This window comes from Bacillus rossius, assembly GCF_032445375.1.
Source record: "Bacillus rossius redtenbacheri isolate Brsri chromosome 4 unlocalized genomic scaffold, Brsri_v3 Brsri_v3_scf4_2, whole genome shotgun sequence".
In the NCBI taxonomy this organism is placed as follows: Eukaryota; Metazoa; Arthropoda; class Insecta; order Phasmatodea; family Bacillidae; genus Bacillus; species Bacillus rossius.
The window spans coordinates 19,138,406-19,166,031 of record NW_026962011.1 but is presented as its reverse complement, the minus strand read 5'-3'; the positions used below and the strand labels follow the sequence as shown (position 1 = coordinate 19,166,031).

The 27,626-nt window shown below is 38.1% G+C and overlaps 1 protein-coding gene across 3 annotated transcripts in view; it reads left to right on the top strand.

The window, feature by feature from the left end:
- LOC134541978 (multiple PDZ domain protein) overlaps positions 1–27,626 on the top strand; it is a 579,762-nt gene that overhangs the window by 92,074 nt on the left and 460,062 nt on the right. For all 3 annotated transcript variants that reach the window (XM_063385749.1, XM_063385747.1, XM_063385748.1), the window contains exons 10-11: positions 627–887; positions 10,116–10,206. In XM_063385749.1, coding sequence (XP_063241819.1) covers positions 627–887; positions 10,116–10,206 — 352 coding nt within the window. The remainder of the gene's footprint in view (positions 1–626; positions 888–10,115; positions 10,207–27,626) is intronic.

Genomic DNA, 27,626 nt, shown 5'->3' with positions numbered 1-27,626 from the left:
TACCCACGGGTGAGGTCCGTGGGATCTGAATCCCTCCCTTCCGGGATTTAAAAACAACATGCGAGAACAAAATAATAAAAAAATAGATAATTAGCTACTCATAGATTATTTTATAAGATTATTGTAGTACTAAGTGGGCTACAGTAATCTATATCATCCCTATCATGGCCCGACATGCCTTGTACACAGAAGCCGCAGGAATTGTGTTTCCAAGTAGTCTATACTTAATGTCAGTTCGCACAAATGTAAGCATGTCTTTCACACATTGACATGTGTGTTTCATTTATTTATTAACATTAGTGTATTTTTGTTTATGACTTCTTTTAAATAAACCATCAAATAATCAACTTAAGAAAAAAAAAATATTAAAAACTACTATTAAATTAGAAACCAAAATATGAATTGTTCAGTTTCTTCAAGCAAAAGTATTACTTAAATTTCTACTTGTAAAGCTTGGAGTTCTATAAGTTTGCTTCCCTGAGATTTTATTTAAGTGTGACAGTAAATTTTCTTTTGAAATCAGTTGTGGAGAAAAATGTGTAAAAAAATAAGTTATAATGGTTTAAACCCCATCCTTGACAATGTCGTGGCTACGGCCTTGCTCTGACTGTGTGTTGGTTGCGCAGGAGGGACTGGGTGACGTAATGAAACAGGAGCTACAGCAGAAGAAACGGGCGTCGGTCCACCAGAAGCCGCCGCCGCCTGGGCCCCCGTCCGACGCCAGGCGCCAGTCGCAGGTGGCCAGGCGCCGGGTCTCCATCAGCGAGCGGGCGCCAGATGCCAAGAGGCCGCCGGAGGAGGCGGGAGGGTACTCGTCGAGCGAGGACAGCGACGAGGAGGACGTCCGTGACTTGGAGGGTCGCATCATCACGAAGACCGGGCGCGAGGTGGGTTTCGGACCTCCCTGGCGGGCAGAACTCAAGTGTGTGTGAATTTTCACTAGATTCAACATTTGTAATACCGTACTTCTTAATTATTAAGATATATCGTAATATATTACGATTACCAAACATAATAAATCTGGCAAAAACTGTGTAAAGTCAGTCTAAATTGTCGACAAAATGCAATTGCTGAAAATGTTACTAGCTGTGAGTTGTATAATCAGTCATTATCATCATCATCATCGTCATCATCCTTAACTGCTTCCCAGCAAAGTAAGATGCCTTCATCTTCCTTTTTCACTCCACCATTCCTCCTCCTTCACTCTGTTCCATTATTCTCCTCTCTCCTGCACTCCTTTCGCTATCTGCTCTTCCCACCTCCTGCTTTGTCTTCCTTTGGACGTTCTTCCTGTCTTTTTCAACTCCAACATCATTCTAGGTTGCTTCTCTTTTTTTCCATTCTCTGGACAGGTATTATGACGATCAAATTTTTATTTTTTTTTTTTGCATTTATGTCACTAGTTCATTGTAATGTTGTTACAAGCAATGGTTGTTTTTTAGGTCAATTTTTAGTAACTTCACTGGTAACGTAGTTTTATTCAAGAAAGAAATTTTCATTACTTCTTATGTTATATTTCACAAATTCATTGTCATCATAGTTTTTAAGTGATTATATTGTTAACATAGTGTGTATATATGTGTGTATATATAGTAATCAACTATTTACTCTTATTGACTTCATGGCAGCACTTACATACAGTATGTAAATTAGGTGCAGTAAGGGACGTAACTAGAAGGGGGGAGGGGGTCAGACGGGGCTTTTGCTGTATTTGGGGAAGATGCTAAACTGACAGAGTAAATTTTATTTACTTACTTGAATTTCGTAGCATTGGAACACAAAAAAAAAAATGTTGTAGGGCAGATGTGTGCTCAATTATTTGTATTGAAAAATACATACCATGTTATGTATATCATGAAATATTTTAATACTGGTATTTTTCACGTACTATCCAACTAGCGATGTATTAAAAATGAAATGATTGCAGATTAATATATTTACATACCATCTTAGTTAAATCAAAAATTTCTGGAGCAATGGTATTACTATGGCTATATGAGGTGTTGTTGGGAAAGGTTTTGGTTTGGATGTTTTTTTTTTTTGGGGGGGGGGGGGGGGGGTTAGGGGAAGATGAGTTCTTGTCCCGGATGGAAACTGGTCTAGTTACATCCCTGGGTGCAGTCCAGTTTTCAGCTCGGCCACACATGCACAGCATAAAATTTGATGCTACATTCACACATAAAACAGTGATTCTAAACATTCTAATTGATTACTCCCACATTTTTTATCTGTTGATATTTTAATATTCAAAACTTTCAGCTAATTCCTGTTAAGATTAGGTGAAACATTTTTGAGCAGGCACTTCAGCTAACTTTCAGATTTGAGCAGCTAAATTATACTACAAAAGTAACAAAATGTTATTGACACATGATTATCTAGTCTGGTGCTTCATGAACCTGTATGTTTTGTTTATTAAGTCAGAACAAGGCCAATGATTGGGAAGGAGTGGGTGAGGGAGGGTGGGAGAGCAAAATTCACAGGGCCCAGTCACCAGGGTAGGTCCGGTTTACTTTTGAGATTTTTTAATACCTGGTAAGATGAAATCTACTTATTTATTGTTGTAGAATTCACAGGAAACCTTACAATTAGTAATGAGATGTACACATATCACATTGACAGATATCTTCAGTTTTTTTTTCTTCTGTGGAGTTTGAACAGTTTTACGAGAAATAATAGGGAGAGATCGGTCAAAATTATTTGCCTCTGGCCCTTGGTTTCTTTTGGTGGCCCTGCATCAGAATTATATGAAGGAGTTGAAAACGCATTTACAGGCATGGGAATGTGCAAGGGAGGAAGGGGGAGGGGGAGGGGGGGTGTGGAGGTTTTTTCTAAATGTGAGCGTGTTTTTCAGTATTCACCAGAGATGAGCGACATCCAACCTCGATAAAGAACAAATTCATGTGTTCTCATGTTCCAAATACACACGAAACTCGGACACAAAATTTTACATAGAATTCTTTAAAATAATGCAGAGCATGTTAAATATACGCCAATTGTGTTTCCAACTACGTACCTTTCTTGATGCGAATTCAACGTAATTTCCGCATGTGCAGCTAGAATTTGCTGCCGGAGCAGTTACGTCGACTATTGAATCATTTGATTAGCAGACCAAAATTTTAAACTATTTAATGAAACTGCTCCAATAAAAGTGATAAAGACTTGAAAAAATTCTAAAACCCAGCTTTGGACTTGATTTTCGACAAGAAATTTTATTTAAATACTGCACTTCTTGTTAAAATACACTGAACAGTTATTACTATACAGTTTCCCTTTGGCTTTGTGAACTTTGGTTCATGCGATCCACCACAGATGGTGACATGGTACCATGGTTACATTGCTTTCACAAAATTGTTCCTTCCAAATGCTGTATACCGAGAGCTAAGATCTTACACATCAACACGGTGTGGAAAAAATCAATAAAGCGAGGAGCAAGGTCCTGTAATTAGAGAAAAATTGTAAATTATATTAATTTGTTTTAATAATGTTTTTCTTTTGTTATTTTTCTGGATTCTGGATTTTCGACTTCTGAAAAAAGCTCTCTTTTTAGAGTTGGATACACTCTTGGATACAAGCACTTAATTCCACTTTTTAGTTTTTAAAACTGGAATTAATTAAACATAAAATGAAATGCAGTTATCAAAACAATATTGTGCTATGCAAGTGAATTTCATTCTCATTTTATTTAAGTTGCTGATGTTGGCACTGTTTGCTGAGACTCAACCAATTGGCTCAGAAATTGATGAACAGCTAGCTCATGGACAAAATCTTTGCATGCTGTTTTATGCTATATTATAGAACATATTCTATTTCTGTACATGTGCCTTGTGCATGTGCTGTTGCGAATGGATGCCAGGCTTTGCAATTTTTTTGGTTGAATTTGATTTTTACATCAAAACTAAGTGAATTTTTGAGAAATTGCTTTTCCTTCAAACTCATCTAACATTTAATTTAGTTGACTGATTGTTTTGTGATTCTGTTGCATTATTTTTGAAAGATATTAGTTCTTACTTTGTGGTAAGATGTATTTATTGTGTTCACAATTAAGATCCAACAGTGTAACCTGTCAGTGCAGTGAAGTAAAAACATTTTATAGATTTGCTAGTTTAAAATTTACAAACATTACAAAGTACCTAACTACTTTATTCTATATAATTATCTATAGTCTGACTCATGCTTGGATTGCAGTACAGAGTAAACGGTGACCACTGTAGCCGAACTGATACTACCCGGCAGTGGCGTAGCCAGGATTTCAATTTGGGGGGGGGGGGGGTTAGCATTTACTCATCCCCAACATGAATCCATGCCCACTTTGAGAGCGGGGGGTCCGTGGGTGCTCTCCCGGGAAAATTTTGATATTTAGGTGCTAAATGGTGCTATTTAAGGCCATTTTCGATAGTTTTGCAGAGGTTTTAAAATGTTATTTTATAAGCAAAATAATATTAACATGACAGAATCTACATGATTTTGCAACTAATATAATTTCAACCTAAATCCATATACCTATCCTACAGTCTTAATACACTACATTGTATAGGAATTGCACCATCAATTTCCATTTTTTGTTCGTTGTCTGCACATTTACTGAAGTACAAATTTAAGTCGCCTAGGTTTTTTCATTAGTTCTTTCAAAATTTCATCCGTAGATATTTGTACACTGCGGTGAATTGAAAGCATTGCCAGCCCATTCAATCTGCCCTGAAATGAGAAATCAGAAAAGTGATTAACTTTGTAAAAGTTACATATGAAAATCAAACTATAAACACAGTATATTTGCATAGTTATTCTATACTTGAGTTGAGAGTTCAGATATTTGGGTGTCTCTTAACATCTGATTTTTTAAGGTGATGAAGATGACATGAACTGATGAGGTCGATATGAAGCAAAGATGGAATGCTGGGGTTGGGGGAAATGGGAAATTCCCAAGAAAACCCACTGCCCTATATTAGTGTCCTTCTCCTATATATTATTGACTTGAATGGCAGAACGAGTTAAAAAATACACACACAAAAGGTTTTTTAACTGAATTGTTTGAGTTTCACAGCAATGTTTACTACACCATGTTATAAAAAACACAGTTAAAAAGTTAAAATACAACTCTTACCTGAGATACTGTGTTTCGGAGATAGGTCTTGATCCTTTTAAGGGAAGAGAAGGACCTCTCCACAGAAGCTGTTGATATAGGCAGTGTGGCTAATATCTGAAGTAGGCGAAACACATTCGGAAACATGTCACGATTGCACTGTACTAATGCATCCAGGGCCACAACTGGAGTCTCTGGCACCCGGGGCATGAATGGATTCATGCGCCCCCCCCCCCCCCCCCCCCCCCCCCTCTTTTTTTGCACATACCACACCAATAAAGCGGGTGGTCCAGGGGCCCTCCCACGGAAAAATGGTGCTATTTAAGCATTTTCCATAACTACATGTAACAGTTTCTGTGCTACTGTAACTTCCATGCATCAACCCACTACCAGTTGTAGTAGGAATTACAATGCAAGCTAGCGATTTCAGCGCCCCCACAGCTTTGCGCCCGGGGCGTATGCCCCGCTTCCCCCCCCCCCCCCCCCCACCTCCCTAGTTGCGGCCCTGAATGCATCCATGGCATTCTGAGGCTTCTTCTCGATATGTTGCCACTTTCTATACCAGAGTCTGATTTCTGCCATGATGGTGGAATTTAGGGCATTCAAATCCCAGTGATAAATACTAAGAAGTGTCTCAATATCTTCCTCAGAGTCAGCTTGTAAAGAGTCTATATCTGCAGCACCAGGAATAATTGCATGGAATCCTTTCAGCAGAGATGAATGACAAATAATTCTACTGTTTAATTCTGTTAAGAATGTGTCCAAGAAAGGAATAAACACAGCGATTCTGAACTAATTTTCTGGGGATGCAGAATACTGTTGGGGATTTGGTCTGTGGTTTTGCCTGCCTGTGGTTCTTGGTAGATTCAACAACAGTCCATTTTTATATGTGATGGTTTTAGCTTCTTCGAAAATGATATGGAAATGATTTTCTGCATCATTCCTCAAAACTTGGATTTCTTGAAGAGTCAGCTGAGCCATATCTACTGCTTCTCTCAGGTCAATATTCTTTGTCTGTAAATACTGACTGAATGGCAAACCAATGCTGAATACTTTTTTCAGTATCATCAGAGATATCAAAAAATTGGACTGTTGAATGGTACTTTTAAGAATTGCTGCTTACTGTGATGTGTCGGACGAGCCTTGCAAGTGAGTAATTTGTTCAAGTGATTCTACTACTGGTTCCAGGAACTCACAGAAATCACTTACAGCATGATAACGTTCAATCCAACGTGTTGCACAATTTCTCTTAAGTGTTCGAGTATGATGGTCAGAATCCATTTCTTGTATGGCATTAGTGAGAACAGCTTTCCTTTTTGGATGAATAAAAAAGTCATGTGTCTTTCCAATAATTCCGATACAATTTCGAATATCCTGGACTTCGCAACATTTATAAATTACAAGATTGAAGGAGTGAGCTGCACAATGAATATAAATAGCTGTAGGGTGATTGGTCTTCACGTGTGCTTGAACTCCATTAAACCGTCCTGACATTGCAGCTGCTCCATCATATCCTTGTCCTCGAAGATATTGTAAATGAATTCCAAATGATGTGAGACTTGATAAAATCAGTTCTGAAATTTCTTTACCTGTGAAATCTGATGTACTGACAAATTGCAGGAAGTCCTCTTTCAACATCATTTCTTTTAGGTCTACATATCTAACACAGAGGGACACTTGCTCCACACCAGAAATACCAGCTGTCTCATCAGCCAATACAGCAAAGCATTTTGCTTCATTGACCAAGTTAACTATCTTTGCAAGAAGCACAGAATTACATGAATCAATTATCTCGTTCTGAATTGTTGGACTGATGTATTTGTTGTTTTCTCCAGGATTGCTAAGAACACTTCTTAAGCTGTCGTCTCCTTGGGCTCTAAATCGAAGTGCACGAAAATTGCCCTCATTACTTTCAGGTTCTTCTCCAAGAACGATTTTCCCCAAATCTCTGTGACCACGGAGAGCTATTTCTTGTCTTCCGCAGAATGTGACTGCTTCAATTATTGGGACAATAACTTTCCTGTTTGCCTCAATCTGCTTAGCATGCTGTTTGTCAATTTGGTTTTGTACCGAAAATTCTGTATGACTGGTTGTAACAGTCAGAAAGTGCTACGCATCAGCAACACAGCCAATGTGATACTGGAGAGATTCATGTTTTGAGAAGGATTCAGTAGCTTTCCTCCAACAATCAAATTTTTTTTGCCAAAATCCCAAGTTCTTGTGAGTTTATTCCAGCTCCTGATTTTGAAAAAAGGACACAAAACTTACAAAATGCCCCATTTTCTTTACCTGAATAACATAACCATGGTCACCGAGTTAACCAGCTATGCTGGAATTTCAGAAAATGCTTTTTCTCTGTACAGCTTCCTTTTCTATGTTCCGTTGAGGAAATTTGTAGGTTTGTGGAGGCACCCAAATACTTTTCAAAACTTCCTCTCGCTCGTGATCATTCAACGGTCTGTTCAGGCAATGTGAAATATCTCTTGCATCTACGCTCTGAGTTGCATTAACATTCACATTTTTATCATGCATAACATCTGTATCCGAAGCTATTGCATTCGTATGGTGTTCGGTATCGTGAGATGTAGATGGGCATTGTCTTTTGGCAAATAATTTTGAAATAGAAACCTGGCACTTACGCTTTTGTTTATCCATAATGAAATGTCCAAAATTCTTTTCTGAAAAGATAAATAAAAATGAAATTTGTAGAAGTTTTAAACCTATTGAGATTATATATTTAAATAAAACATTATAATAAACAATAAAATTCTACTGTAGTGTGATAGATGTCTTATGTTAAACCAGAGAAAATAATTTAAAGCATAGTAGTTAGAAGAATGTAATTGTAAGCATTGCATTACTGCAATGTTAGATTTTGTTTTACTTTTTTAAAACAAAATCATTCCTCGAACTCAATTCATATGCGAAAAAAATTTTTTCCTAACTATAACTAACCTAGGCAGATATTGTCAAAGGATTGTCAAAAAATTATATATTAATTAAATGATAAGTTCATAATTATATATGGTGATTTATTGCAAAAAATGTTTTCAGCCGACATAGTTTTCAAAATAATAAAGCTTACTATGAATGATTTAACTGGAAATGGGCATTTTGTCACGACATAATTCTTTGAAGGCCAATTACAGATGTATTGCGTTGTAGAAGTGGAATTCTCGCTATACACACGCTGGCCAATAGCGAAATAAAACCTTCAGTAAGTTGTGTATTTGCAGTTTGCACAGCATATTGCAGTCCAGCAAACAGCCAATTTATACGTGATAAATCACCATCTCTACAAATAACATTTATTCGAGTGGCATACTGCATGCAAGATGCAATACTTTCATCATCATTAAATGGTGGCACAAACACCGAACAGATAAAATTATTTTTAATTACTGTAAAATTTACATTCAGAATGGGAATATTGTGAAAGTCCGTAATCAGGGCTCTAGTGCAAGCTGTTTTTAACTAAAACGGTAAAGTACGAACGAATGTGAACAAGCAGAGAAGACTACTTTACATAGAAATATCTTAATTATATTTTTGTAACAGCATAGGAACTATACCTGAGTCATTCACAAATCATTGTGGTTGAAAAATCTTCGGACAATTATAGAAGGCACCATACAGGTTACTACTGCAGCAGACAACACGCACTGGCACTGTACTGTTCCCTCAAGTCCTTCAAAACAACTGTGTGCTGTGTGAAACGAGAAAAGGAGCAGGTACGCTCTGTCCACCGCCCGTCAGGTAGTGGATGTGCATACTTATCCCGTGACGTCACGGCCACATCGTCTACCGTTAGCCAGGCTCCAGGCGGGTAAGTTTTAGGGCGACCTTTTGTGTCTCTGGGGGGAACATGTCACCCGTGTCCCCCCCCTCCCCCCCGTGCCTACGCCACTGCTACCCGGTTTGTTTGCATCACAATTTTTATTTGGTATACCATCTAAGTCTGTAAATTAGTTCTGTTGGCAATATTTCATAGTTGTAGTCACTGTAACAAAAAAAAATAACTCAGTTCGAAAAAACAATTTCACAGGGGAAACTTTTTCTAGCAATCCATCACTATTATTAACAAGGCATTCCATAAAATTATGCATTATGCTCAAAAAAGCAAAAAAAATATATATATATTTTTTAAATCATGTAAAAAAATTTTTTGAAAAATCACATTTGAAAACAAGATGACATCTTTCAATTACCACTCCTTAGGAATAAAAAATGAATATTATTAGGTAGTACTTTTGATGAAATACAACAGGAAAATGTATTTCCAAAATTCTCATTACAAATTTCCAGCAACAAATATAGCATAGTGTTCTCTTTATATATCTCTTTGGTCAAGTACCTACCTATTCTCTGTCCTTTTCGTATCAGAAACGTTTCACAACAATGTTTCACAAAAATGTTGCATTAAAATTCAGCCTTTAAATTTTACTCTCATCGAGCCGAAAGAAGTTTCACTTCAAAAATTAAAACACAGTAAAATGTTATTTAAACAAGCTGTAAGAAACTGCTCTTTAGAAGGAAAAATACAGAAGAGCATTTGTCTTCTTTCTAAAATCATTATGGAACTATACCCAGGAAATGTGAAATGTGAAATGTAACTTGCCAGTAAACAGTAAATACACAACTGAAATTAAAACAGACAGTTTTGATAAAAATCTGAGTGAACCAAAATTCTGGCAGAGCAGTAATGGCACCTGGTGGTCAAAGTCAAAAGTTGGAACTGAGACGGGAAATAATTTGAACCGGAATGGCTTGATTCGTCCCGGATTACAGAAATGGCGGAAACACAAGATTCTGTATAAAACAACTTTCGCTGTAAATTCTGTTATAGCTGACCGTGACCAGCAGTGCCACCATCGCCAGAAATAATCGTGTTAGAGCACCAACAGCCATAGGGTGTAAAAATAATTGTTCCTTCACGCAGCTTTGATGACTGTGGTTGTTTGTGAATCCTTTTTAAGCAGAAGCTGTAATAACTGCTGGTTAATGCAGCACCTGTCTCTGTCCTTGTTATCACTAGATTGACCGTGCAAGTGCAGCCAACATCAAAAGGACTCCAGAGGAAATAACCGCTGATACTGAGGAAGAAGATGAGTTTGGATACACGACCAGTGAGTGAAAGAAAAATTTCATCTCTTTTGTAATAATTTTAAAAAATGATATAATTTTTTTTTCCATTTATTTATAGCATGTCAAGTGTGTGCTAGAGGATAAACTGCTTACTGTTTTTTGCAAGGAGATTTTTATTTATGTTCATGTTACTACCAAAATTTGTCTCGTAACTAACCATGTACTGTATGGCTACAATGTACATTTAGTAATGTGGTTACGATTCCCTACATAAGCTTCACAAAAAAAAATTATTGTTTTTATACTGCCCTTAATTTTTTTATTTCAAGATACATTTTATCAAAGTTTTATTTTATTGGCAAACAGCATACCTGTTATTTGGTTAGCTATTATTGTTTCCTTATCATTTTTGTGAATTTTATTACATACTTACCAAAATAAAATAAAAATATTTAAAGTACTTTCTAGGTGGATTGGGGATAGGGGAACTTCATTATCATATGCAGCAAGCATTGTAATATTATGTAATGTTCGCTTTTACCAAAGATTATAAAAATGTCTACATGTGCAGGATAAGACTGATTTGAAGTAAAATATGGGAAATCTATCAAACATATTACAGCATCAAGTAATACAAATTTTTCAATAATAATAATAATAATAATAATAATAATAATATTAATAATAATTCACAGAAGAACCAATGATACAATGATTCTATAGTGATAATTATTTCAGCTCGTAAAGTTATTCTCCATCCCATTATGAACTTAAGATGGGGACTGTCACTATAATATTATGATAAATGGTAATGAAGTAACAATGGCAGTGAATTGGGAGTGTCCTTAGTTGATTTAGTCACACCTGCCAATGATTAAGCTGGATATTTAGAATTTTGGTTTGGAAATATCATATTAGTAGGTTTTATTCATGAATAAATTGACTCTCAACTTAACATTGAATTTTATTTAGAAAATTTCAATTCCAATTGATGTTACTTTGTGGATACACACCATGTTGAAGTTGCTTTTATGACATAACTAATACTACGATTTACTAATGACCTTGTCAACAAGGAAGTAATAGGTTTTATTTACATGCATTCGGGCTCTCGAATCATGGCAAAATTTAACAGGTTTCATAGTCCAGAACAGAAATCACAATGTAGATTCCCGATGTATTTAAGCCGGCACCCGCCAAAAATTGTTACATTGATTCCGCCGGCTCGAGGGAATATGAATGTTGAAAACAGAGTGTGCACATTGCAGCTGCCTCCATGTCTAGCAGGTAGAAGACAACCAGGTTTCCCAACCAACCAATTAGAGATACCTACTCTCTCGCACCACATGCAACTTTCTCCACCAATCACAAATTAACTTTATCCATGTCATGTTCTAAAAATTAGACTTAAGTCCCAGCACTGTGTTATAATTCAAAACACAACAAGCCTATGTAAATGTAAATTAACTTGGACCTGAAAACAGAGAATTCCTACAGAATTAGAACTGATGTGAAGAACAACTAAGGCTGGTTTTATAAAAAAATTCAATAATGCAATAAATACAAGATGCAGAAAGTTCTATAATGATGTTTTCAAATACTCATTTATAAACTATGCAACATGCAAAAATGCAATGTAAGCATAGCAAAACTTTCAACTATTTCTACTTCAACTTGTGTTTCCACCTTCCATATTTGAGTATAAGTGTTCTAAAAACAACTTAAGACATAGAAATTATGTGCATAGAAGGTCACAATGTTGTTTTTATTATACAGATGATATTTTCACAAGTTAAACTTGTGCGCAGTGAAAAACAATAACATTTTAAAATCAAATATTGACAATTTCATATGTTTTCTCGAAAAACATGATTTAACAACTTGAGCCAGGGGAAAAAATTAGTTTTCAATTGTTTTACAGTTTAAAGTGGTAAGGTTGGTGACGTCTTATGCGACTTACGTGCCGTATAAACTACAGTGATTTTCTTGCGTTGTTGGCCTGTTTGGGTTTTTATGTCGTATTCCTTGCATAGTTTATAAACCTGGCCTTAGTGACATGGAACTTTTAAGAGATGGGGAATAGCTACACGAGTACGGGGAGACCAAAACAATGAGGTGTCTGTTCCACTGGCCTCTATGCATATAACTCTTTGCAGCTTCAGAAAATTAAAAAAAAAAAATTAATGGCTGACAGCTCAACATTGAGCTGGAAGAATTTCAAGTTCGGACACGAAAAAGTAAGTACTGTGTGAACGTCTGCCGTTCTTAATTACATAGTACTGAAATATGGTAAAATGGTGGAATCTCAACAATGCTCCTCAGTGGACTTCAAAATACTGTAATGCTCTAAATGGAATTGAATGTACATCAACAAAAAGAAATAATTTAAAATCTGGTTGATAAAAATATTAACTTTTAACTATTTAGTCTTATTAACCTAACCAAAAAAGCTGTAACTAAACTACTATACCTAGTCGTATAGTGTAAGATTTTTAATAATAGTTAACTATGTAGGTATTGTTCTTAAAAACCAAAGAATCTCAACAACAGGCAGCAGTACAAGATGGATGCATTACTGTTTTGAGGTATCACCGCATATGTATCAAAGAAATAAAGAAAAAAATTCTAAAATTTTTATTCATGTCTGCTGGAATAAATTATTCACCCTTCACTTCCTGTTTCCAAGTGGCACTCGGAGCACACTCTGTGCAGGACATTGCGAACTTAAGGGTTAAGCCAAGAACAGTGCTAGAGGAGACTGGCATGATGGTCAGCGTTAGGATGATGCACTGATGCTGCATATTCACCACAACGCATGATAAATATCATCTTTAATACCAGAAGAAGCTACCGTAGGCTGATTTGCAAATATTTTGTCTCTTTTTCTTCTACAAACAAATAACCTACAGACCATTTTATTCTTGGAACATGAGACCATGATACCACATAAAGAATCCCCTTTTTTTTCCCTTTGTTGAGCTCATGACTTCTTACTTTTAATAAAAACAGAAATATAGTGCCAGAACCACCACTAACATGCACAACACACTTGCACTGCTAAATTCGGTAGGTCGGCAGTTGGCAGTCGGTAGTGGAATGATATGCATATTAAAGCAACTTGTGTGATGCCATGTTGTTAACGTAACCTCAAACTTTCCTTGCACTTAATTTATTTTCATTTAGTTAACATAATAAAAGGTTTTTTTGAATGCAGTGACTGATTGGTTCTATCTTCCAGCATTCAGCAGTCCATCAGTTGAAGATCAAGCTCTGCCAACTGCCAACTGCCAACTACCGACTACGCAACTATGTGTTTTGTGATAACAAGTATTAAAGGATATGCATTTCATACTGCCGGCTGCCAAATACTGACTGTGAGCTGCACATTGTGGACAGGCCACGCCTTGAACAAAAAGGAAAGGGTCTCATTTATAAATTGTTAAATCATGAAAATATCATGTGTATAATAAAAACAACATTGTGGCCTTCTTTGCACATAATTTCTACATCTTTAGTTGTTTTTGGAACACTTCTACTCAGATATGGAAGTTCGAAATGCAAGCTGAAGTGGAAGCAGTTGAAATTGATACTTGCATTGCGTTTTTGCTAGTTCAATGTTTTACAAATCACTGTGGGCCACTTAAGTTATTTTCATAAGCCATTTCCAATATGACTTACTAGCTGATGCGCCCGTGCTTTGCTACAGGAGTCTACAGGCAGAATACTCTCCATTGCTTATTATACATGCCCCATCTTGTGGATGCATCTGGATCCACCCCTAGTTATAACTAAGGTAACCGGAAGAAATATTATAAATATTAGATTCAACACTTTTCTAAGGGCCATCAAGTTTGCATTTATTTAACCAACAATACCTAGCTGCAATACCCAGCGTTGCCCGCATATTATCGTTTAAAAGTGAAGGGTGTTCTGTTGAAATTAAATGTATTCATTATATATAAATAAAGTTTTCTTTTTTTTTCTTTTGCTGGTTATTATGCTCACTTTTATGTTATTCTGCAAATTTTTAAAACAGCACAATGGTTAGGGAGCCAATCTTCAGTTTGAGGCAGTGCACCAGCTCAACATTCTGTAAAAACACCCATTTTCGCCTTTATCATTGTCTAAAAAAAAAAAAAAAAAAATTAAAGATGAAACCATGAAACAAAAGTGCCTTGGATCTTGAATGTTTTTTTTTTTTGCATTTGTAATGAGGATTCCTTAATAAATCTTTAATGGTTTGCAAATAACACGTTAACATCTGTAACTTGGTTCAGAGACGTAACTAGACTAGTTTCCAACCAGGGCAAGAAATCATCTTGGCGTCCCCACATATTTTTTTTCAAACCAACCAAACCAAAACTTTTTCGATAACACTTCATATCACCACCACATTTTAATTCCACTATTTAAAATATTTGGTATTTAACTTAAATTGTAAATAAATATATTTATTTGCAGTGATTTCATTTTTAACACATTGCAAGTTGGATAGCACGCGGAAAAAATAACCTGTTTTTAAATATTTAATGTTATACATGTATGTATGTATCTTCCAATACAAATAATTAAAGTCATTGCCCTTCAAAATTTTTTTTTTGTCTTATAACGTTATGATACTCAAGGAAATATCTATAGTATACATTACTCTGCCAGTTTAATGGCCCCTTCCCTCCTAAAACTGTCACTTTTCTCCCTCCAAAATGAGGTGCCGGGGTGACAAGCCTTGTCTGTCCCCGCTCCCCCTCTCTAGTTTAGTCCCTGACTCTGTATTGCGTTTGGTGACATAGCCAGGTGGTCACCTCAGTCAGTGTGCCACAAACTGTATTGTCGTCATAGCAGATGCCTCACCTTGGCATCAAACCAGGACCCGTGAAGAGAATGCCCCAGAATGCCGCCCTATACCTCTGTGTGTGGCAGTAAAGGATTATGTTTTGATGGCAGTAAAAAACAAGTATATTATGAAAATTAAAAATGTTTAAGTATATTTTGTATGCTTCACAGAAAAATTAAATAGTTTTTACACAAAAGATTTATTTGTAAAATAGTTTGCAAGAAATAGTTTGTTACACAACAAGAAAAATATTGTGAATTTGTACAACACATGGCTAAAATTAATTTTTGCATATATGAGATACGTTTTAGGAAATGTATATTTATTGTTGTGTTTACGAAAATTGGCACATAATTTTAAATTTTAATTGCTGTTTTATATAAGCATAAATTTACTGAACCATGGGAAGGGAAATTGAATATTCATCAATCAGACATTACTTTGTTTTATTATGCTTATTAATGTGCACATTTAATACTAGAAAAGCTATTCAGGGAACAGTTTGCATTGAATCTGATTCGACCAACAAACTTCGGCTACAGGTTCATTACGACAAAATATGTTGGAAACCTCTATACAACTTACGGTTTTACGGGCTTCCCAAGGCTGGTATGTGTCTTGAAGTGGGGTCCGAACAACATTTTTATTGCAAATAATAGAGAAAGTATTTAAGATAGAACACTGATCGTGTGGATTATGTTTAATTGAGTGATGTTCGACAACTACCGCAAATCTTGTGACTGTCGCAAAATTATTTAATTGAATTAATTGATAAAGCATAAATGTTCGCACCAGAATCAGAACCTAGTATTATGCGAACATATTTTTTTGTGGCGAAGCATTTGCTTTCATGTAAATATACAAATCTACAAATATCTATAATCTTACACAATTATTTGTTCCATTTACAAAAAAAAAATTGTTACAGTCTGATGGCAAATGAAAACAAGTTGGGTAAAACTAAACAAATGAGATTTGAAACAATGGGTTTGGATCTCTACGAAAGCAGCTACAGTTTTGATGACTGCCCGGCGCTCTATTTGTCATAGTTTTCAGTTTGAAATAGAACAGTTTCAAGACAATAAGAAGGATAGTTGTCAAAACAGTAGCCGGGATTCTATTTCTTTGAAATGTACTGTTGTGATCTTCCCCCTCGAGACCTTCACCCAATTCTATCTCTTGGGCACCTTTTCTAGAAGCGTGCGTTTTGTGAATTGTAATATCCTTGGTAGGTTAGGTAAGGTTAGGTTAGGTTAGGTTAAAGTATTGAGGAAGGGCCATCGCTCCGACCCTCGACTAGAAGGCGACATTCAGATGCGTGGTGAAATTAAACAGCCGTATGTTGACGTCACAGCTTCGATGCAGTTTTCAAGGGCACCAAGTCTTGCAAGGGCAGGACACTTTACGACCGTCCAGATTTCTTGGCAAATGGTGGGATGGGATGACTGGCCAGTTACTTTCACAATAATCGTTCTCTGTGCCCTCTAATTAGGTACCTCGACGTTAAGCCTGAGGAATGTGTTAATAGAGATTCGGAATTTTCGCGCATCCATTTAGTCTCAGGTTAAAATGCATATCTTCACGCTCTCGCACTGTATTCGTGATCGGACCACAGTTATTTGGACACGCCTCTTCTACGACCGTGAGCCAACGATGCCCAACTAGGAGAAGAGTAAGCGGTAGTGCCAATAAACAAGGATAAAAATGTTCTCGTTAAGAAATCAACCAATGAGTAGAGACCTGCAAAATTCGCGGTTTCGATGGATTTCAGGATAGACTGCACATACCCCTGTACACTCGGGCAAATAACGCAAGTTCATTGGCTGCCGACTTGTAAGTCGTCTCAGCTGGTTTGTCTGTGATTCGATCCTTCTTTAGTTGAGGGTTCATAACTGGTTGAGATTCGTCCAGATGAACAGTAAGCCAATAGCAAAATTATCTAAGCGGTTTATGTGTCTGAATTCTAGCCTTCCACCGAATGAATCCGCGAATTTTGCAGGTCTCTACCAATGAGATAAAAAAACATGGGTTGAGCAAATGTGTGACTTTGAATTCTACCCTGAGGCCAGATGAATCTGCATTAGTTCCAGGTCTCTAAGTATTATTTTAAAATTACGTTTGAAATATTTCTAAAATTAGACTTAGATGTAAATTCTTACGAAATTTCTGACGTAAGAAATTTTAATTAAGTAAACTTGACCGGTTGGTGACAAAATTGCCGGTGGAAAAAATAAAATTAAAATGCATTGCTTATACAGTTGAACATCCGTACTAGTCGCCGTATACCAAAAATAGATAGCGCTGAAATGCAAGAACCTCACATAGAGGCCAAGCCTCTAGCTAGGTACTAGAGGTCGTATTCTCAGCATCGTAGTCGCAGAGCAGAGAGAGGTAGGTTCTAGCTGAGGGTCGCCAGACGCATGAGTGTTTCCCGTTTAGGATGCATCCATCACAGTGCCTCTTGACTCCCTCCATAACAACCCCCCCCCCCCCCCTCAACCCGTCTTCCCTCCCCCACCCCCTCTCTTCCTCCCCCTGCTGGAACATCCTGGCGAGCCTGCACAGTTGTGACTCAACCCAGAGTAAACTATTTCCCCAATTGATTAACCTACTTAGCTTGCTTCTTACATTTTTACATACCTGACTCTGCAAAAGACACTTTGGGCTTTATTCGCAACCCACAGTCAGGGCCGAGAAACACAAGAACGCAAGAAACACAAGACTCAAAAAAAAAGTTCAACGGCGTTCTCAAATAACTTAACCTGTTTATAAATTACGCAAGACGTGAAAACGCAAACGCAAGCATCGGCCAACTTTCATCTTCGTGAGTTTAGGCTTGCGTTTCCTCTTTCTGTTATTGAAGTGATGTGTTTCGAAAACTTAAAAATTTACTCAGTCAAAAGTAAAATCTAAGTTAAAACGTTGCAGGTTATCAAATGGAATAATACTTTATTTTGTCCCAAGTAAGACTATGCAAGCAGATCGTAATGTATTTAGAAAGCTACGAATTTATTTGCATCTCCCAAATTATTGCACAGTAAAAGGGAATGACGCTTTTAAATAAAATTACTAAGAATTTAACTAGTTTTTTGAAAGAAAAAAAAGGGGGCAAATGAAGAAAGTTTTTTTCTATGGTTTCACGGTTTTAATTTGTAATTTCTGAAGACACTCGAGCTTTATACACAACCGTGTGATTTCTTACGTTAGTAGCATGCTTTACGCTATTGCATTTCTAGCGAAGAATATGAACCCTGCCTTTAGATACATACACATGGCGCTGTACTTCATACTCATAGCGTATAATATGAAGGTGCACATATGAATACTAGGGTGATACGCTCGTTGCTTTCCCTTCCCATTACGACCCGTGCGTTTCAGGAGCAGGTATTTTTATCCCGACTTTAACCTTTTGTTTGCTGATAGTACTGTCGGACCAGGACAGGTTGCATACTTATTAGTAGTATCAAGTTAATTAAATTTTTATTTGGAAAATATTTTCTGTCTTCACCATTCACCGAGAAGGCACTACGCTCATATATACTTATGGCGGATGTTGAGTCTCAAAATCCAAGGCCCAAGGATTTGTGGTTAGTTAAGCTGATTAGTCACAACTCACTGCTCAAACTGGTAATGGTATTAGCGTTTAAAATATATGCAAGTGCTAGCTACTTTATCATTTTAAGGTTATGAGTTCTACATGAAGCATACATAATGAAAAACAGATTTTAAATGTCAAGTGTTGAAAGTACTGTCATTAAATATATATATATAATGTATATTAAATGGTACAGTGAAATTGTTATCTCCTTTAGGTCCTAGAATGTAAAAGAACAATATAAATATACGGATGAGGTTCCCAGAGGATGAAGTAGCGTGATATTTAGGGCTGAGATAATCAAATGCCGTGTTAGAATAGGTCAGTTTGCATTCTTATAGTTTATGATTAGGTAGGTTTCAGTTCTAATGCATTAAACATTTACTCGTCCGGAACTGTTAAAACATAGATTTGAAATATTTCAAAGGTAAAATTATTTGTAATTTTTATACAATTACACTATAAAACTTTAAAAAGTAAAAATAGTAAAAATTAGGTATGGGACAATCAAATCCTCAAATACCATCATATCCATAGTAATGGAAGGATTAAATATTCTAGGAAAAAGATTCTAAGAAAAATATTAGATTAATAATAAAGTAAATTAACAATTATAACCTCTGAAGTTTACTAGGTCAATTCTTTTTTACTTCACACCTATCCTCTTAACATTCCCCAAGATATTGTACTTTTACAATTGACTTTTATATATATATATATATATATATATATATATATATATATATATATATATAATTACACTATGTTTTGATTCTGGAAACATTTTGTGAAACAACCATTTAAACGGTAGAATGTTTCAACACCATAATTAAATATTTTTCATTTACTGTACATTATTTTATTTTTGATCCTTGACACCTAAATTCGGATTCGAGGAATGTATTTGACGTACTTCTGGGATTTGAATTATAGGTTCGGATTAGAGAAAATTGGGGTTTGAGCCATCACTAGTAAAAATATTTTTCCACCTATTTGTAATTTTCGTTAAAATAGCATTTAATTTTTTTTCGATGTAATACTACAATTTGCAATGTTTATTTTATCGCCTACCATAATTTAGAAGTCCATGATACGTTATGACGCTAACGTGTTTTCTTTAACAAAGGTTGAACCCAACTTGGCAGTTTTGTAATTTTGTGTTTCATGACTTTATAGGCTTCCGTTAGGTACAGAATTCTACAAACGAAGTAAATAAAACACGTATTAAAGTTCGTAATACGAAACCGGATTACGTGACCACTTTGTCAGCGAAGCCTGTCTGTCGGAGTCGGACCTTGAGAAGAAAGAAGTAAAAAGTAAACATTAAAAACAAAAAAAAAAAACATTTTTGCAGTCGAGTTGCAAAAAAACTAGCACAAAAATGATTTTAAATTCTTTCAAAAAAAAATTATACAAAAAAATTTGCAGGATGACTTAAACCAAAATATAAATTTGAGCTTTATTAATGTGGTTGTATTTATTATGGTGCACATTTTATTGTAATTTTTTTTATAGTTTCACATAATCAGTGATCAGTGTTATGGTTTTTTTGTAAGTATAATATAAATTTATATGTTGTGTTCCTTATTATATTATTTTATATGTTTGACGTGTATCGTATATTATAGATATGGTCGGACGATGTGTAAATAAAAATAAATAAATAGAAACGCGAGCATGATTGTTCGGCAACGAGCGGCGAGGGAGCGTGTAAGCCTATCCAGAAGCCGCCTTCCATTAGCCCCACTCGTGCGAGGCTCTGGGCTCCGGGATTATCGCCGGCGAGTCGCAATGAGGAGATTAGAAGGGAGGGAAGGGCTTTAGAAGCTCCATCCGGAGGGGGGATGGCCAGCAGAACACCCTGGCGAAGTGGCCGCCACGTGCCTGCAAAGGGGAAACTCCCCTACCCCCACCTCTCACCGAGATGAAGATTCCTCTGCCACCTCGCTGCGCGCAGCAGGCCGGGTGCCAACGCCTTTCATCCCACCACCAGGAGCCACCAAAAAAAAATACAACAATAAAACATCTCGGCCTGTGAACGTTTGGAGACTTCCTGTACAGCCCAGCACTTCTCGTGGACCATACATAGAGACCGGAACAATTCGCGGGTTCAATGAACTTCAGGATAGACTCCAATATCCTCTACACAGCACTCGGGCAAATGCCAACTATACACTGGTTGCTGACTTGTGAGTCGTCTCCACTGGGTAACCTGTGATTCGACACTTCTATGAGTAAGGGTCTCTAATTGTCCCTCAGTCCTCCAGATTAACAGTGAACCAATGGCTGAAGCCGCACTAAGGTATAATTATTTTAATTTTAGCTAAACACGAAATGAACCCGCGAATTTTTCAGGTCTCTAACCATACATATGCCATGTTGCACCCGCCCAGTGGTTTTCCCCTGGATCTTTTGCAGGCTTTACCTGGGCCCAATTAGTTACAGTCTGGAGTTAGTGACATGGCGCCAATCGCTGCAACGGCTGGCCGATTGCCGGCCTATTGCATGCTACCCTTCCTGCATGGTTGAAACCCCGCATGATAAGACGTATAGGCTTCGGCATGAGACTCGCTTAGTCTTCCCTAACCAAGTCAGTTTTCCAACCCAATAGACTTCGATTAAGATATGTTATGAAAATTAATATATGTATTAATTTGCGTGAACTTTTATTTAATCGTGCGAACATGTATACATAGTGAGGTCTTTTTAATGAAAGAATGCGTCAGGTGGATTGTTCACTCATGCTTGAAACGTACATATTTTGGACTGAAGCCATTGAGAGGAAGAAAAATCTGTTGTAAAGGTTACATGAGTGTGTGCGTGTTTCCACTCGATGTGAGTGCACTCCTGCGTTAAGCTTCCAGTGAAATTGAATTGCCGCGTAAGTTTCCAAGCGAGAACTTTTATCGCAAGAAAAAGTTGTTCGGTGCTACCATGGGTGAAAAAACCTTTTTTTTTTCGCCCCATGAAATCTTCAGTGCGAAGTTATGAAATAAATACTTTTTTTAAAACGATACATCTCCCGATTGAATTTTTTGAAGTCATGGATGGTGATAGCGGTTGTAGGTACCATAAGAGTGCGCTGATAATAAGGCAAATTTGAAACCGAAGCAGAACAAGAATACGTACAAATCTCACGTTAAATGTAATATGACGTTGCAATGCATCGTGACTGTGAGGGTTTTTTCTCTCCTAATATCTTTATTTTTTCTTTAATTTTACATAATATTTGCCACACATGATAACTTCTCCCTATCCCGAAGATCAGGTACCTATTACAACAAGTTATTTTAAAGATCGCGTTACCTTAGTTTTTTTTAGGCAAGAAGTATTAATGTGAGGTAATTGTATGTATATGATTAAAGATAAAAAATGAATAAAGATCATAACACGTTCCAATTTTCCATCTGTCACTGTGAAGCACAAACTCGGTCCAATATAAATAAATATTTGTTTGGTGACTTGATAAAACAAATTTTTGATGTTACCTGTCCGAGAATGGAAGGCATTGGAAGTCACATTTCGTCAAATATCATGCCTCAAACTTTTGTTGTCTGATATGGTACGAGATGGATACTTGTTGACACTGCGGCAGGTCTAATCAGGGGTGTATTTTGTGTTGTTAGTGATGCGGGATGACAAGTGCGACGCTCGCTGGTGCTTCTTGCGCGGTGTCGCCTCTAAGCGCGAGGCGTGAGACAAACATGAAATTTGAGCGGTAATCATAACATTACTTGGCGGAGGAAATGAAGATAAAGGTGTACCGCAATACCCTTGGATGTTTTCAGGAATCTTTGCCGGGCGTTTCATGTCCTAAAAATCAACTCTGAAAACACCTTTTTTTAGCCCTCTTCACTCATATCTTTGAATATATATACTTTATAGAAGTCGCGAGTGGATAGGATTTACTCTACGTTTTTCAGGAGCGTATGATGAGCAGCTTGGGAATTTCACCGCTGCAGTGCGCTGCCGTAACGCCCTGTATCGTCTTAGTTGTTATTTACACGTTAGAGCGCAGCACTGTCGCCCGCTGTCATTCCCCGCACCCCCCACCCATCATTCACTGCAGCTCAAGGTCGTTCAACAGGAGGGGGAAGGGGTGTTTGAAGAGTTCGACACTTGTCCGCTAGGGACCACCACAAGTCGATGCCCTAGAGATGGTGGCGATTGCGGCGGTGAATTAACCAACTACCTCAAACCGTATTAGAAATTTTAACCTGGGCTGGCGACTTCTATACAGTATATATATTCAAAGCTCACATAAATAAACACTTGTAAGAAACGGTATACGGTAAACAGAACTCGGCGCAAGTGAACAGACACCACTCGGATATGTAGTTTCGTGACCCCGTGGTTTCTTCTGAGGCTCCGCGCGCCGTGTGTGAGCCCGGCAGGGAGGCCTTGCCGCATCCAGCAGGAGGAAGCTGCGAGTTGGCTCCCGGCGGTCGGCTATTGGCGCTAAGTAGTGAGTCACGACGCGGAGGTGTCGAGTCCCTGGCTGGGCCCAGCCTTGCTGCCGAGCGACGGCTGCGACGAAACAAGACACACAACAATATCTCTAACCACATTTTCAAATACTCTTTTATGAACTTAAGCAACAAAAAAAAACACTTTCAAACTTCTCGCGTTTCGCCTTCCATAGAGATAGTTAACTGTTACGAGAACTTTAAAAGGGCGCAGACGTTATGTGCATAGAAGGCCACGAAGTTGTTTTTTTTATTTTAACACGCTTTTAATTAGCTTCACTTGCGACTAACCAAATAACAAATGAAATCAAATCATGTTAAGTCGATTAAAATCTACTTTTAATTGTCGTGTCGATTTGAAACTTTGCAAAGTATATGTAATCCCGATGACAATACAATAATTAGGCCTACATGACTTTGACCCGAAGAAAGAAGGTGGTGGGGGGAGGAGGGGCATGGGGGCAAAAAAAGCCACCACTTTCGTACTATAGACAATAACATACCTGTTTGTATATCCATAAGGCCGGGGCATGGTGAGAAATATGCCCGGGGAGAGGCTGCTATGCTTACCCCACTCCCCCCTTCCTCTTCCCAGGAGGTCCACCCCCAAAATTTCGAAAATTTCAAAAATAGATTCCTTTTAGATTTGGTTTGTTTCAGATCCAAGTGGCGGGAGCATGGTGTAAATTGTGCCCGGGGAGGGGAGGGGGTCGACTACCCTTCCCCTCCCCCCTTGAGGGGTGGTCACTGCCCCCGATTTTTCGAAATTCAGGAAAATTAAAGTCCGTTGATTCTGACATGCTCCCAAGATCTTCAAGGACCCCCCGAATGAGCTTATGTTATAAGAAAATACAGTGGCTTTTACATTTTTATTTATTTTTTCCTAGGTTCGATTAAGCGTATTGAAATAAAAAAACGTTTCAGAGCTCCATATAGAGTACCCACTTATTAGGCCCGTTCTATAATGACACGGAAACGGAAACGGATTACGTAAACGGATATCTCACAGAACAGAGTTTCTACAACAGCACGCAGAAGTCAGTCGGACCAGTACGGATTAGCTCGGCAATGCTCAGCTCTTCCGTTTACGTTGCTCAGTGCGACCAATAGAAGCCGAGTACTTGGCTGCGGTGGTAGCCATGCTTGTTTATCTTGTAAACATGTTAACAATGGGTTCAAGTACAAGCATATCTAGTGTTTCATTATTACTTTGTCGTTTATTTTTTATTATATATAATTATGTTAAATTCTGCCCGTGCTTCGATCTCGAAGCATATTATTAAAAAAAAATAATTAGTATTTCTTAATATTGAAAAAAAGCGATCTTATTGGTTGCCATTTGTTAGGTACGTTCCAGTGCATTCTGGAAGCTGCAGACCGATAGTGAAATGTTCCGGGTGATCCGTTTCCGTGCCATTGTGGAAAGGGACTTGGTGAGAATGTGGGTTAAGGAGGAGGAGGTTGCATTTTCCGAAAGAGAGAGAGAAAGAGAAAATGTGTGCAGAGGTTTTTTTTCTCCCGTACAGTGGCACGACTGCAGGCCGATGCGGGCTGCGTCGCAGCTGACTAGGTTCTCAGCGTGTCGCCCGAGTGCCTAAATTGGTGGGGGGGGGGGGGGGGGGGAAGAGAGAGAAACCGGTTCACCGATCCCTTATCTGCCACCTCCTTTCCTCCCCTCCCACACGTAATTCCTCCCCCTCCGCTCGCGCACCCGTGCGGCTCGTCGGCAGCGAGTCTGGTCGATCACCGCGAGGGATCGATTCTGCGCGTTCGCGGCGGAGGGAGTGACGGCTCCCCGCTCCCCTGTGTTTGATCCGGGGGGGGGGGGGGAGAAGGGCCTGCTCGTGTTTACATCCCCCCATTCAGGGGATTTCAGGTCATATGTGTCCCCGTTTACGTCGCCCGTGGCATCCCGGAATAACGGTGCATTTTTGTGACCTCTTAAAAGGGTCCTGCCCAAACATTCGCGTCTGTCAGATGTGTTCGGAACCGATGATTCAGATGATGCGATTGTGGCATTCGGTTGATGTTGTCGATGACGTCAGGAGTTTATGGTACAGTCGCGCGGAGCGGATCTGTCCGACCGTAGCTGGCGAACTTGAACTTTCAAGGTCAGACGGCACGTCTGCATCTGACGTCATAAACTATATTTGCCAATGACAAGCATAATGAGTATAAACAAACTGTAAAATAGCGCGAAATAATCATCTACCAACACACGCAATTTTTTTTTTTTTTTAATAATTTCTTCTTGGGCACTATTTTGTTGCATATGTTTACCGTCAAGTTTCTTTTAAATTGAAAATGAAGTTACTAAAAAATTTAAACATTAATTATAAAGTGTGTAAGCATGAAAAATAACAGGTGTGGCCCAAAATTGTATTTCAATTTAAGATCAATTTTCAAGTAATGTATTGAAATTACATACTTCAATTAATCTCTATTTTGTATAAATATCTCGAGTAACGCAAATGTAACTATGTATAATAATCTCCCGTGCTACTGTCTATGATTACCATGCGGACCAGATGCATAAGAAAATTGAATGCGGAACGCTGTCATTCGGACAGTATAGTGACAGATAGGCAGTATTAAAAAAAAATCCTTAACGAAAATCATCTCCAAAGCCGAGGTTCAATATTTTTTCAAGTCTTTTTCACTTTTATCAGAGCCGTTTTATTATATAGTTTTAAAATTGTTGTCTGTTAATCAAATGATTCAGTAGTCGAAGTAGCTGCACTGACAGCGCATTCTAGTGGCGAGTGCGGAAACTACGTGTTATTCTTGTCCAGAAATGTAGTTGAAAACACAATTTACATATATTTATCACTCTCGTCATTACTTCGTGTCCGACTTTCGTGTATTACTTGCAACGTGAGAACACGTGACTTTGTTCGTTACCGAGGTTATATGTACACACTGGCGAGTATTGAAAGACCTGATCTCACACACACAGACATACACAAATATATATATATATATATATATATATATATATATATATATGACCCTGCGATATAAAAACATTGTAAGAACATTTTCTTTTTAGAACGTCCTGAAATTGGTTTTACAAGTATTTGTTAACAACCTGAGCCAAGATAATCAGCGAAGTGTGACGTTATGTCGAAATGCTCCTCTGTACCCAGTGTCCATTGCCTCTTGTACCGAGGCTACCTCTAGCACTGCCCCGCTCCATCATTTCGCTATCGTAAATCGCGGCTGTGTGACTGACGCACGTGCATTATCGCGACATGTATCGTGCTATCGCGTGTCGTAACGCAGATCAAACGCATCGAGTAGCGCGTGTGTCCATGAGAGTGTATGGTTCAGCAAGGACAGCATCCGGTGTAGGATTAACCCATTCGTCAATTTCATGTTCTTTCCTGGGAGAAGTTCTCACGAAAATGAAAATTTGTTTACCAGGGTGCCTTTTTTTTCCCCCGTAGTCCCTTGTGTAATCCTCCATTTTTCTGCTCTATTAGTGTTGATTTTTATGACGCGACAACGTCTAATAAATTGATGAACGCCGGCTGCACGCACGAAAAAGGATGACTCATTGTCCCATTACGCTCATTGTACGCTTGCGCCGCATCTATCTCTCTTCCACTCGATTGGAACAACCATCGAATTTACTTTTTCGAGGCACATTAAACTTGAAACACTCCCATTCGTTTCCTACTTTTCCTATCATCGTCCTATCCTTAACAGAATAACACAGATTGGAAGAAGTTAAATAGCAAACATGTATAAAAGTTATAGTTAAAATAATCTCTTCGTTGAAGTAATAAACATATTTGAATTAATGAGTGCAAATAAAAGTAAATTTATCAATTAAATTGTAGATTTTATTTCACTCGTCCTTTGTATCCATACAAAAGAGTGATAATTCATTAAAAATGATTCAATTTTATTCATAAAAGTATGCAATCATTTCATCAATGTTTATTTATGACGTTGTCACGTTAAACTATCGTCCGTAAACCGACTTTACAGACAACCACTTTTTTTTTTTCACTTCAGTCAGCTGTTCTCAATCTTCCGTTTAAGAGTACAGGAGAGAGTTGTCAAGATAATTTTTTTTGTTCTAATCTCACCTACCATGACGTCTCGCGACGAGATTTCAAGTGATGTCCTGTGGTAAGGAGAAAGGGGTGAAGGAGGGAGAGAGGGTTTGGAAGCGGCAATCACTTGGTCCGCTGCGGGAGGGCGCGAAGCTTGAGGGGGGAGGGGGGGTTTTTGGTGCTGGATTTTCGGGAAACTAGGTCAAGGTGTAATTTCCCTCACCCGGTCTTCTCCCGCATCACAGTTTTACGACTCCCGCGGCCCAGAGAAACACCTTCCCCTTCACCGCTCTACACCCTCAGTCTCTACTCAACCCTTTACCATCCCTGCCCTTCCCGCACGAGAGCACTTTGACTCCGGCGGAGGGGAGTCGTGTGGAGCTGCAGACTGCGGAGTCGGCGTTCCCAAATAAAAAAAAACTGTTAGGTTGTATAGGGGGAGGGGGGTTATTCTAGAAGCGGTTTTATCGTCTTGACGCTTACGAGATAGCAGCTCCTGGCCTAC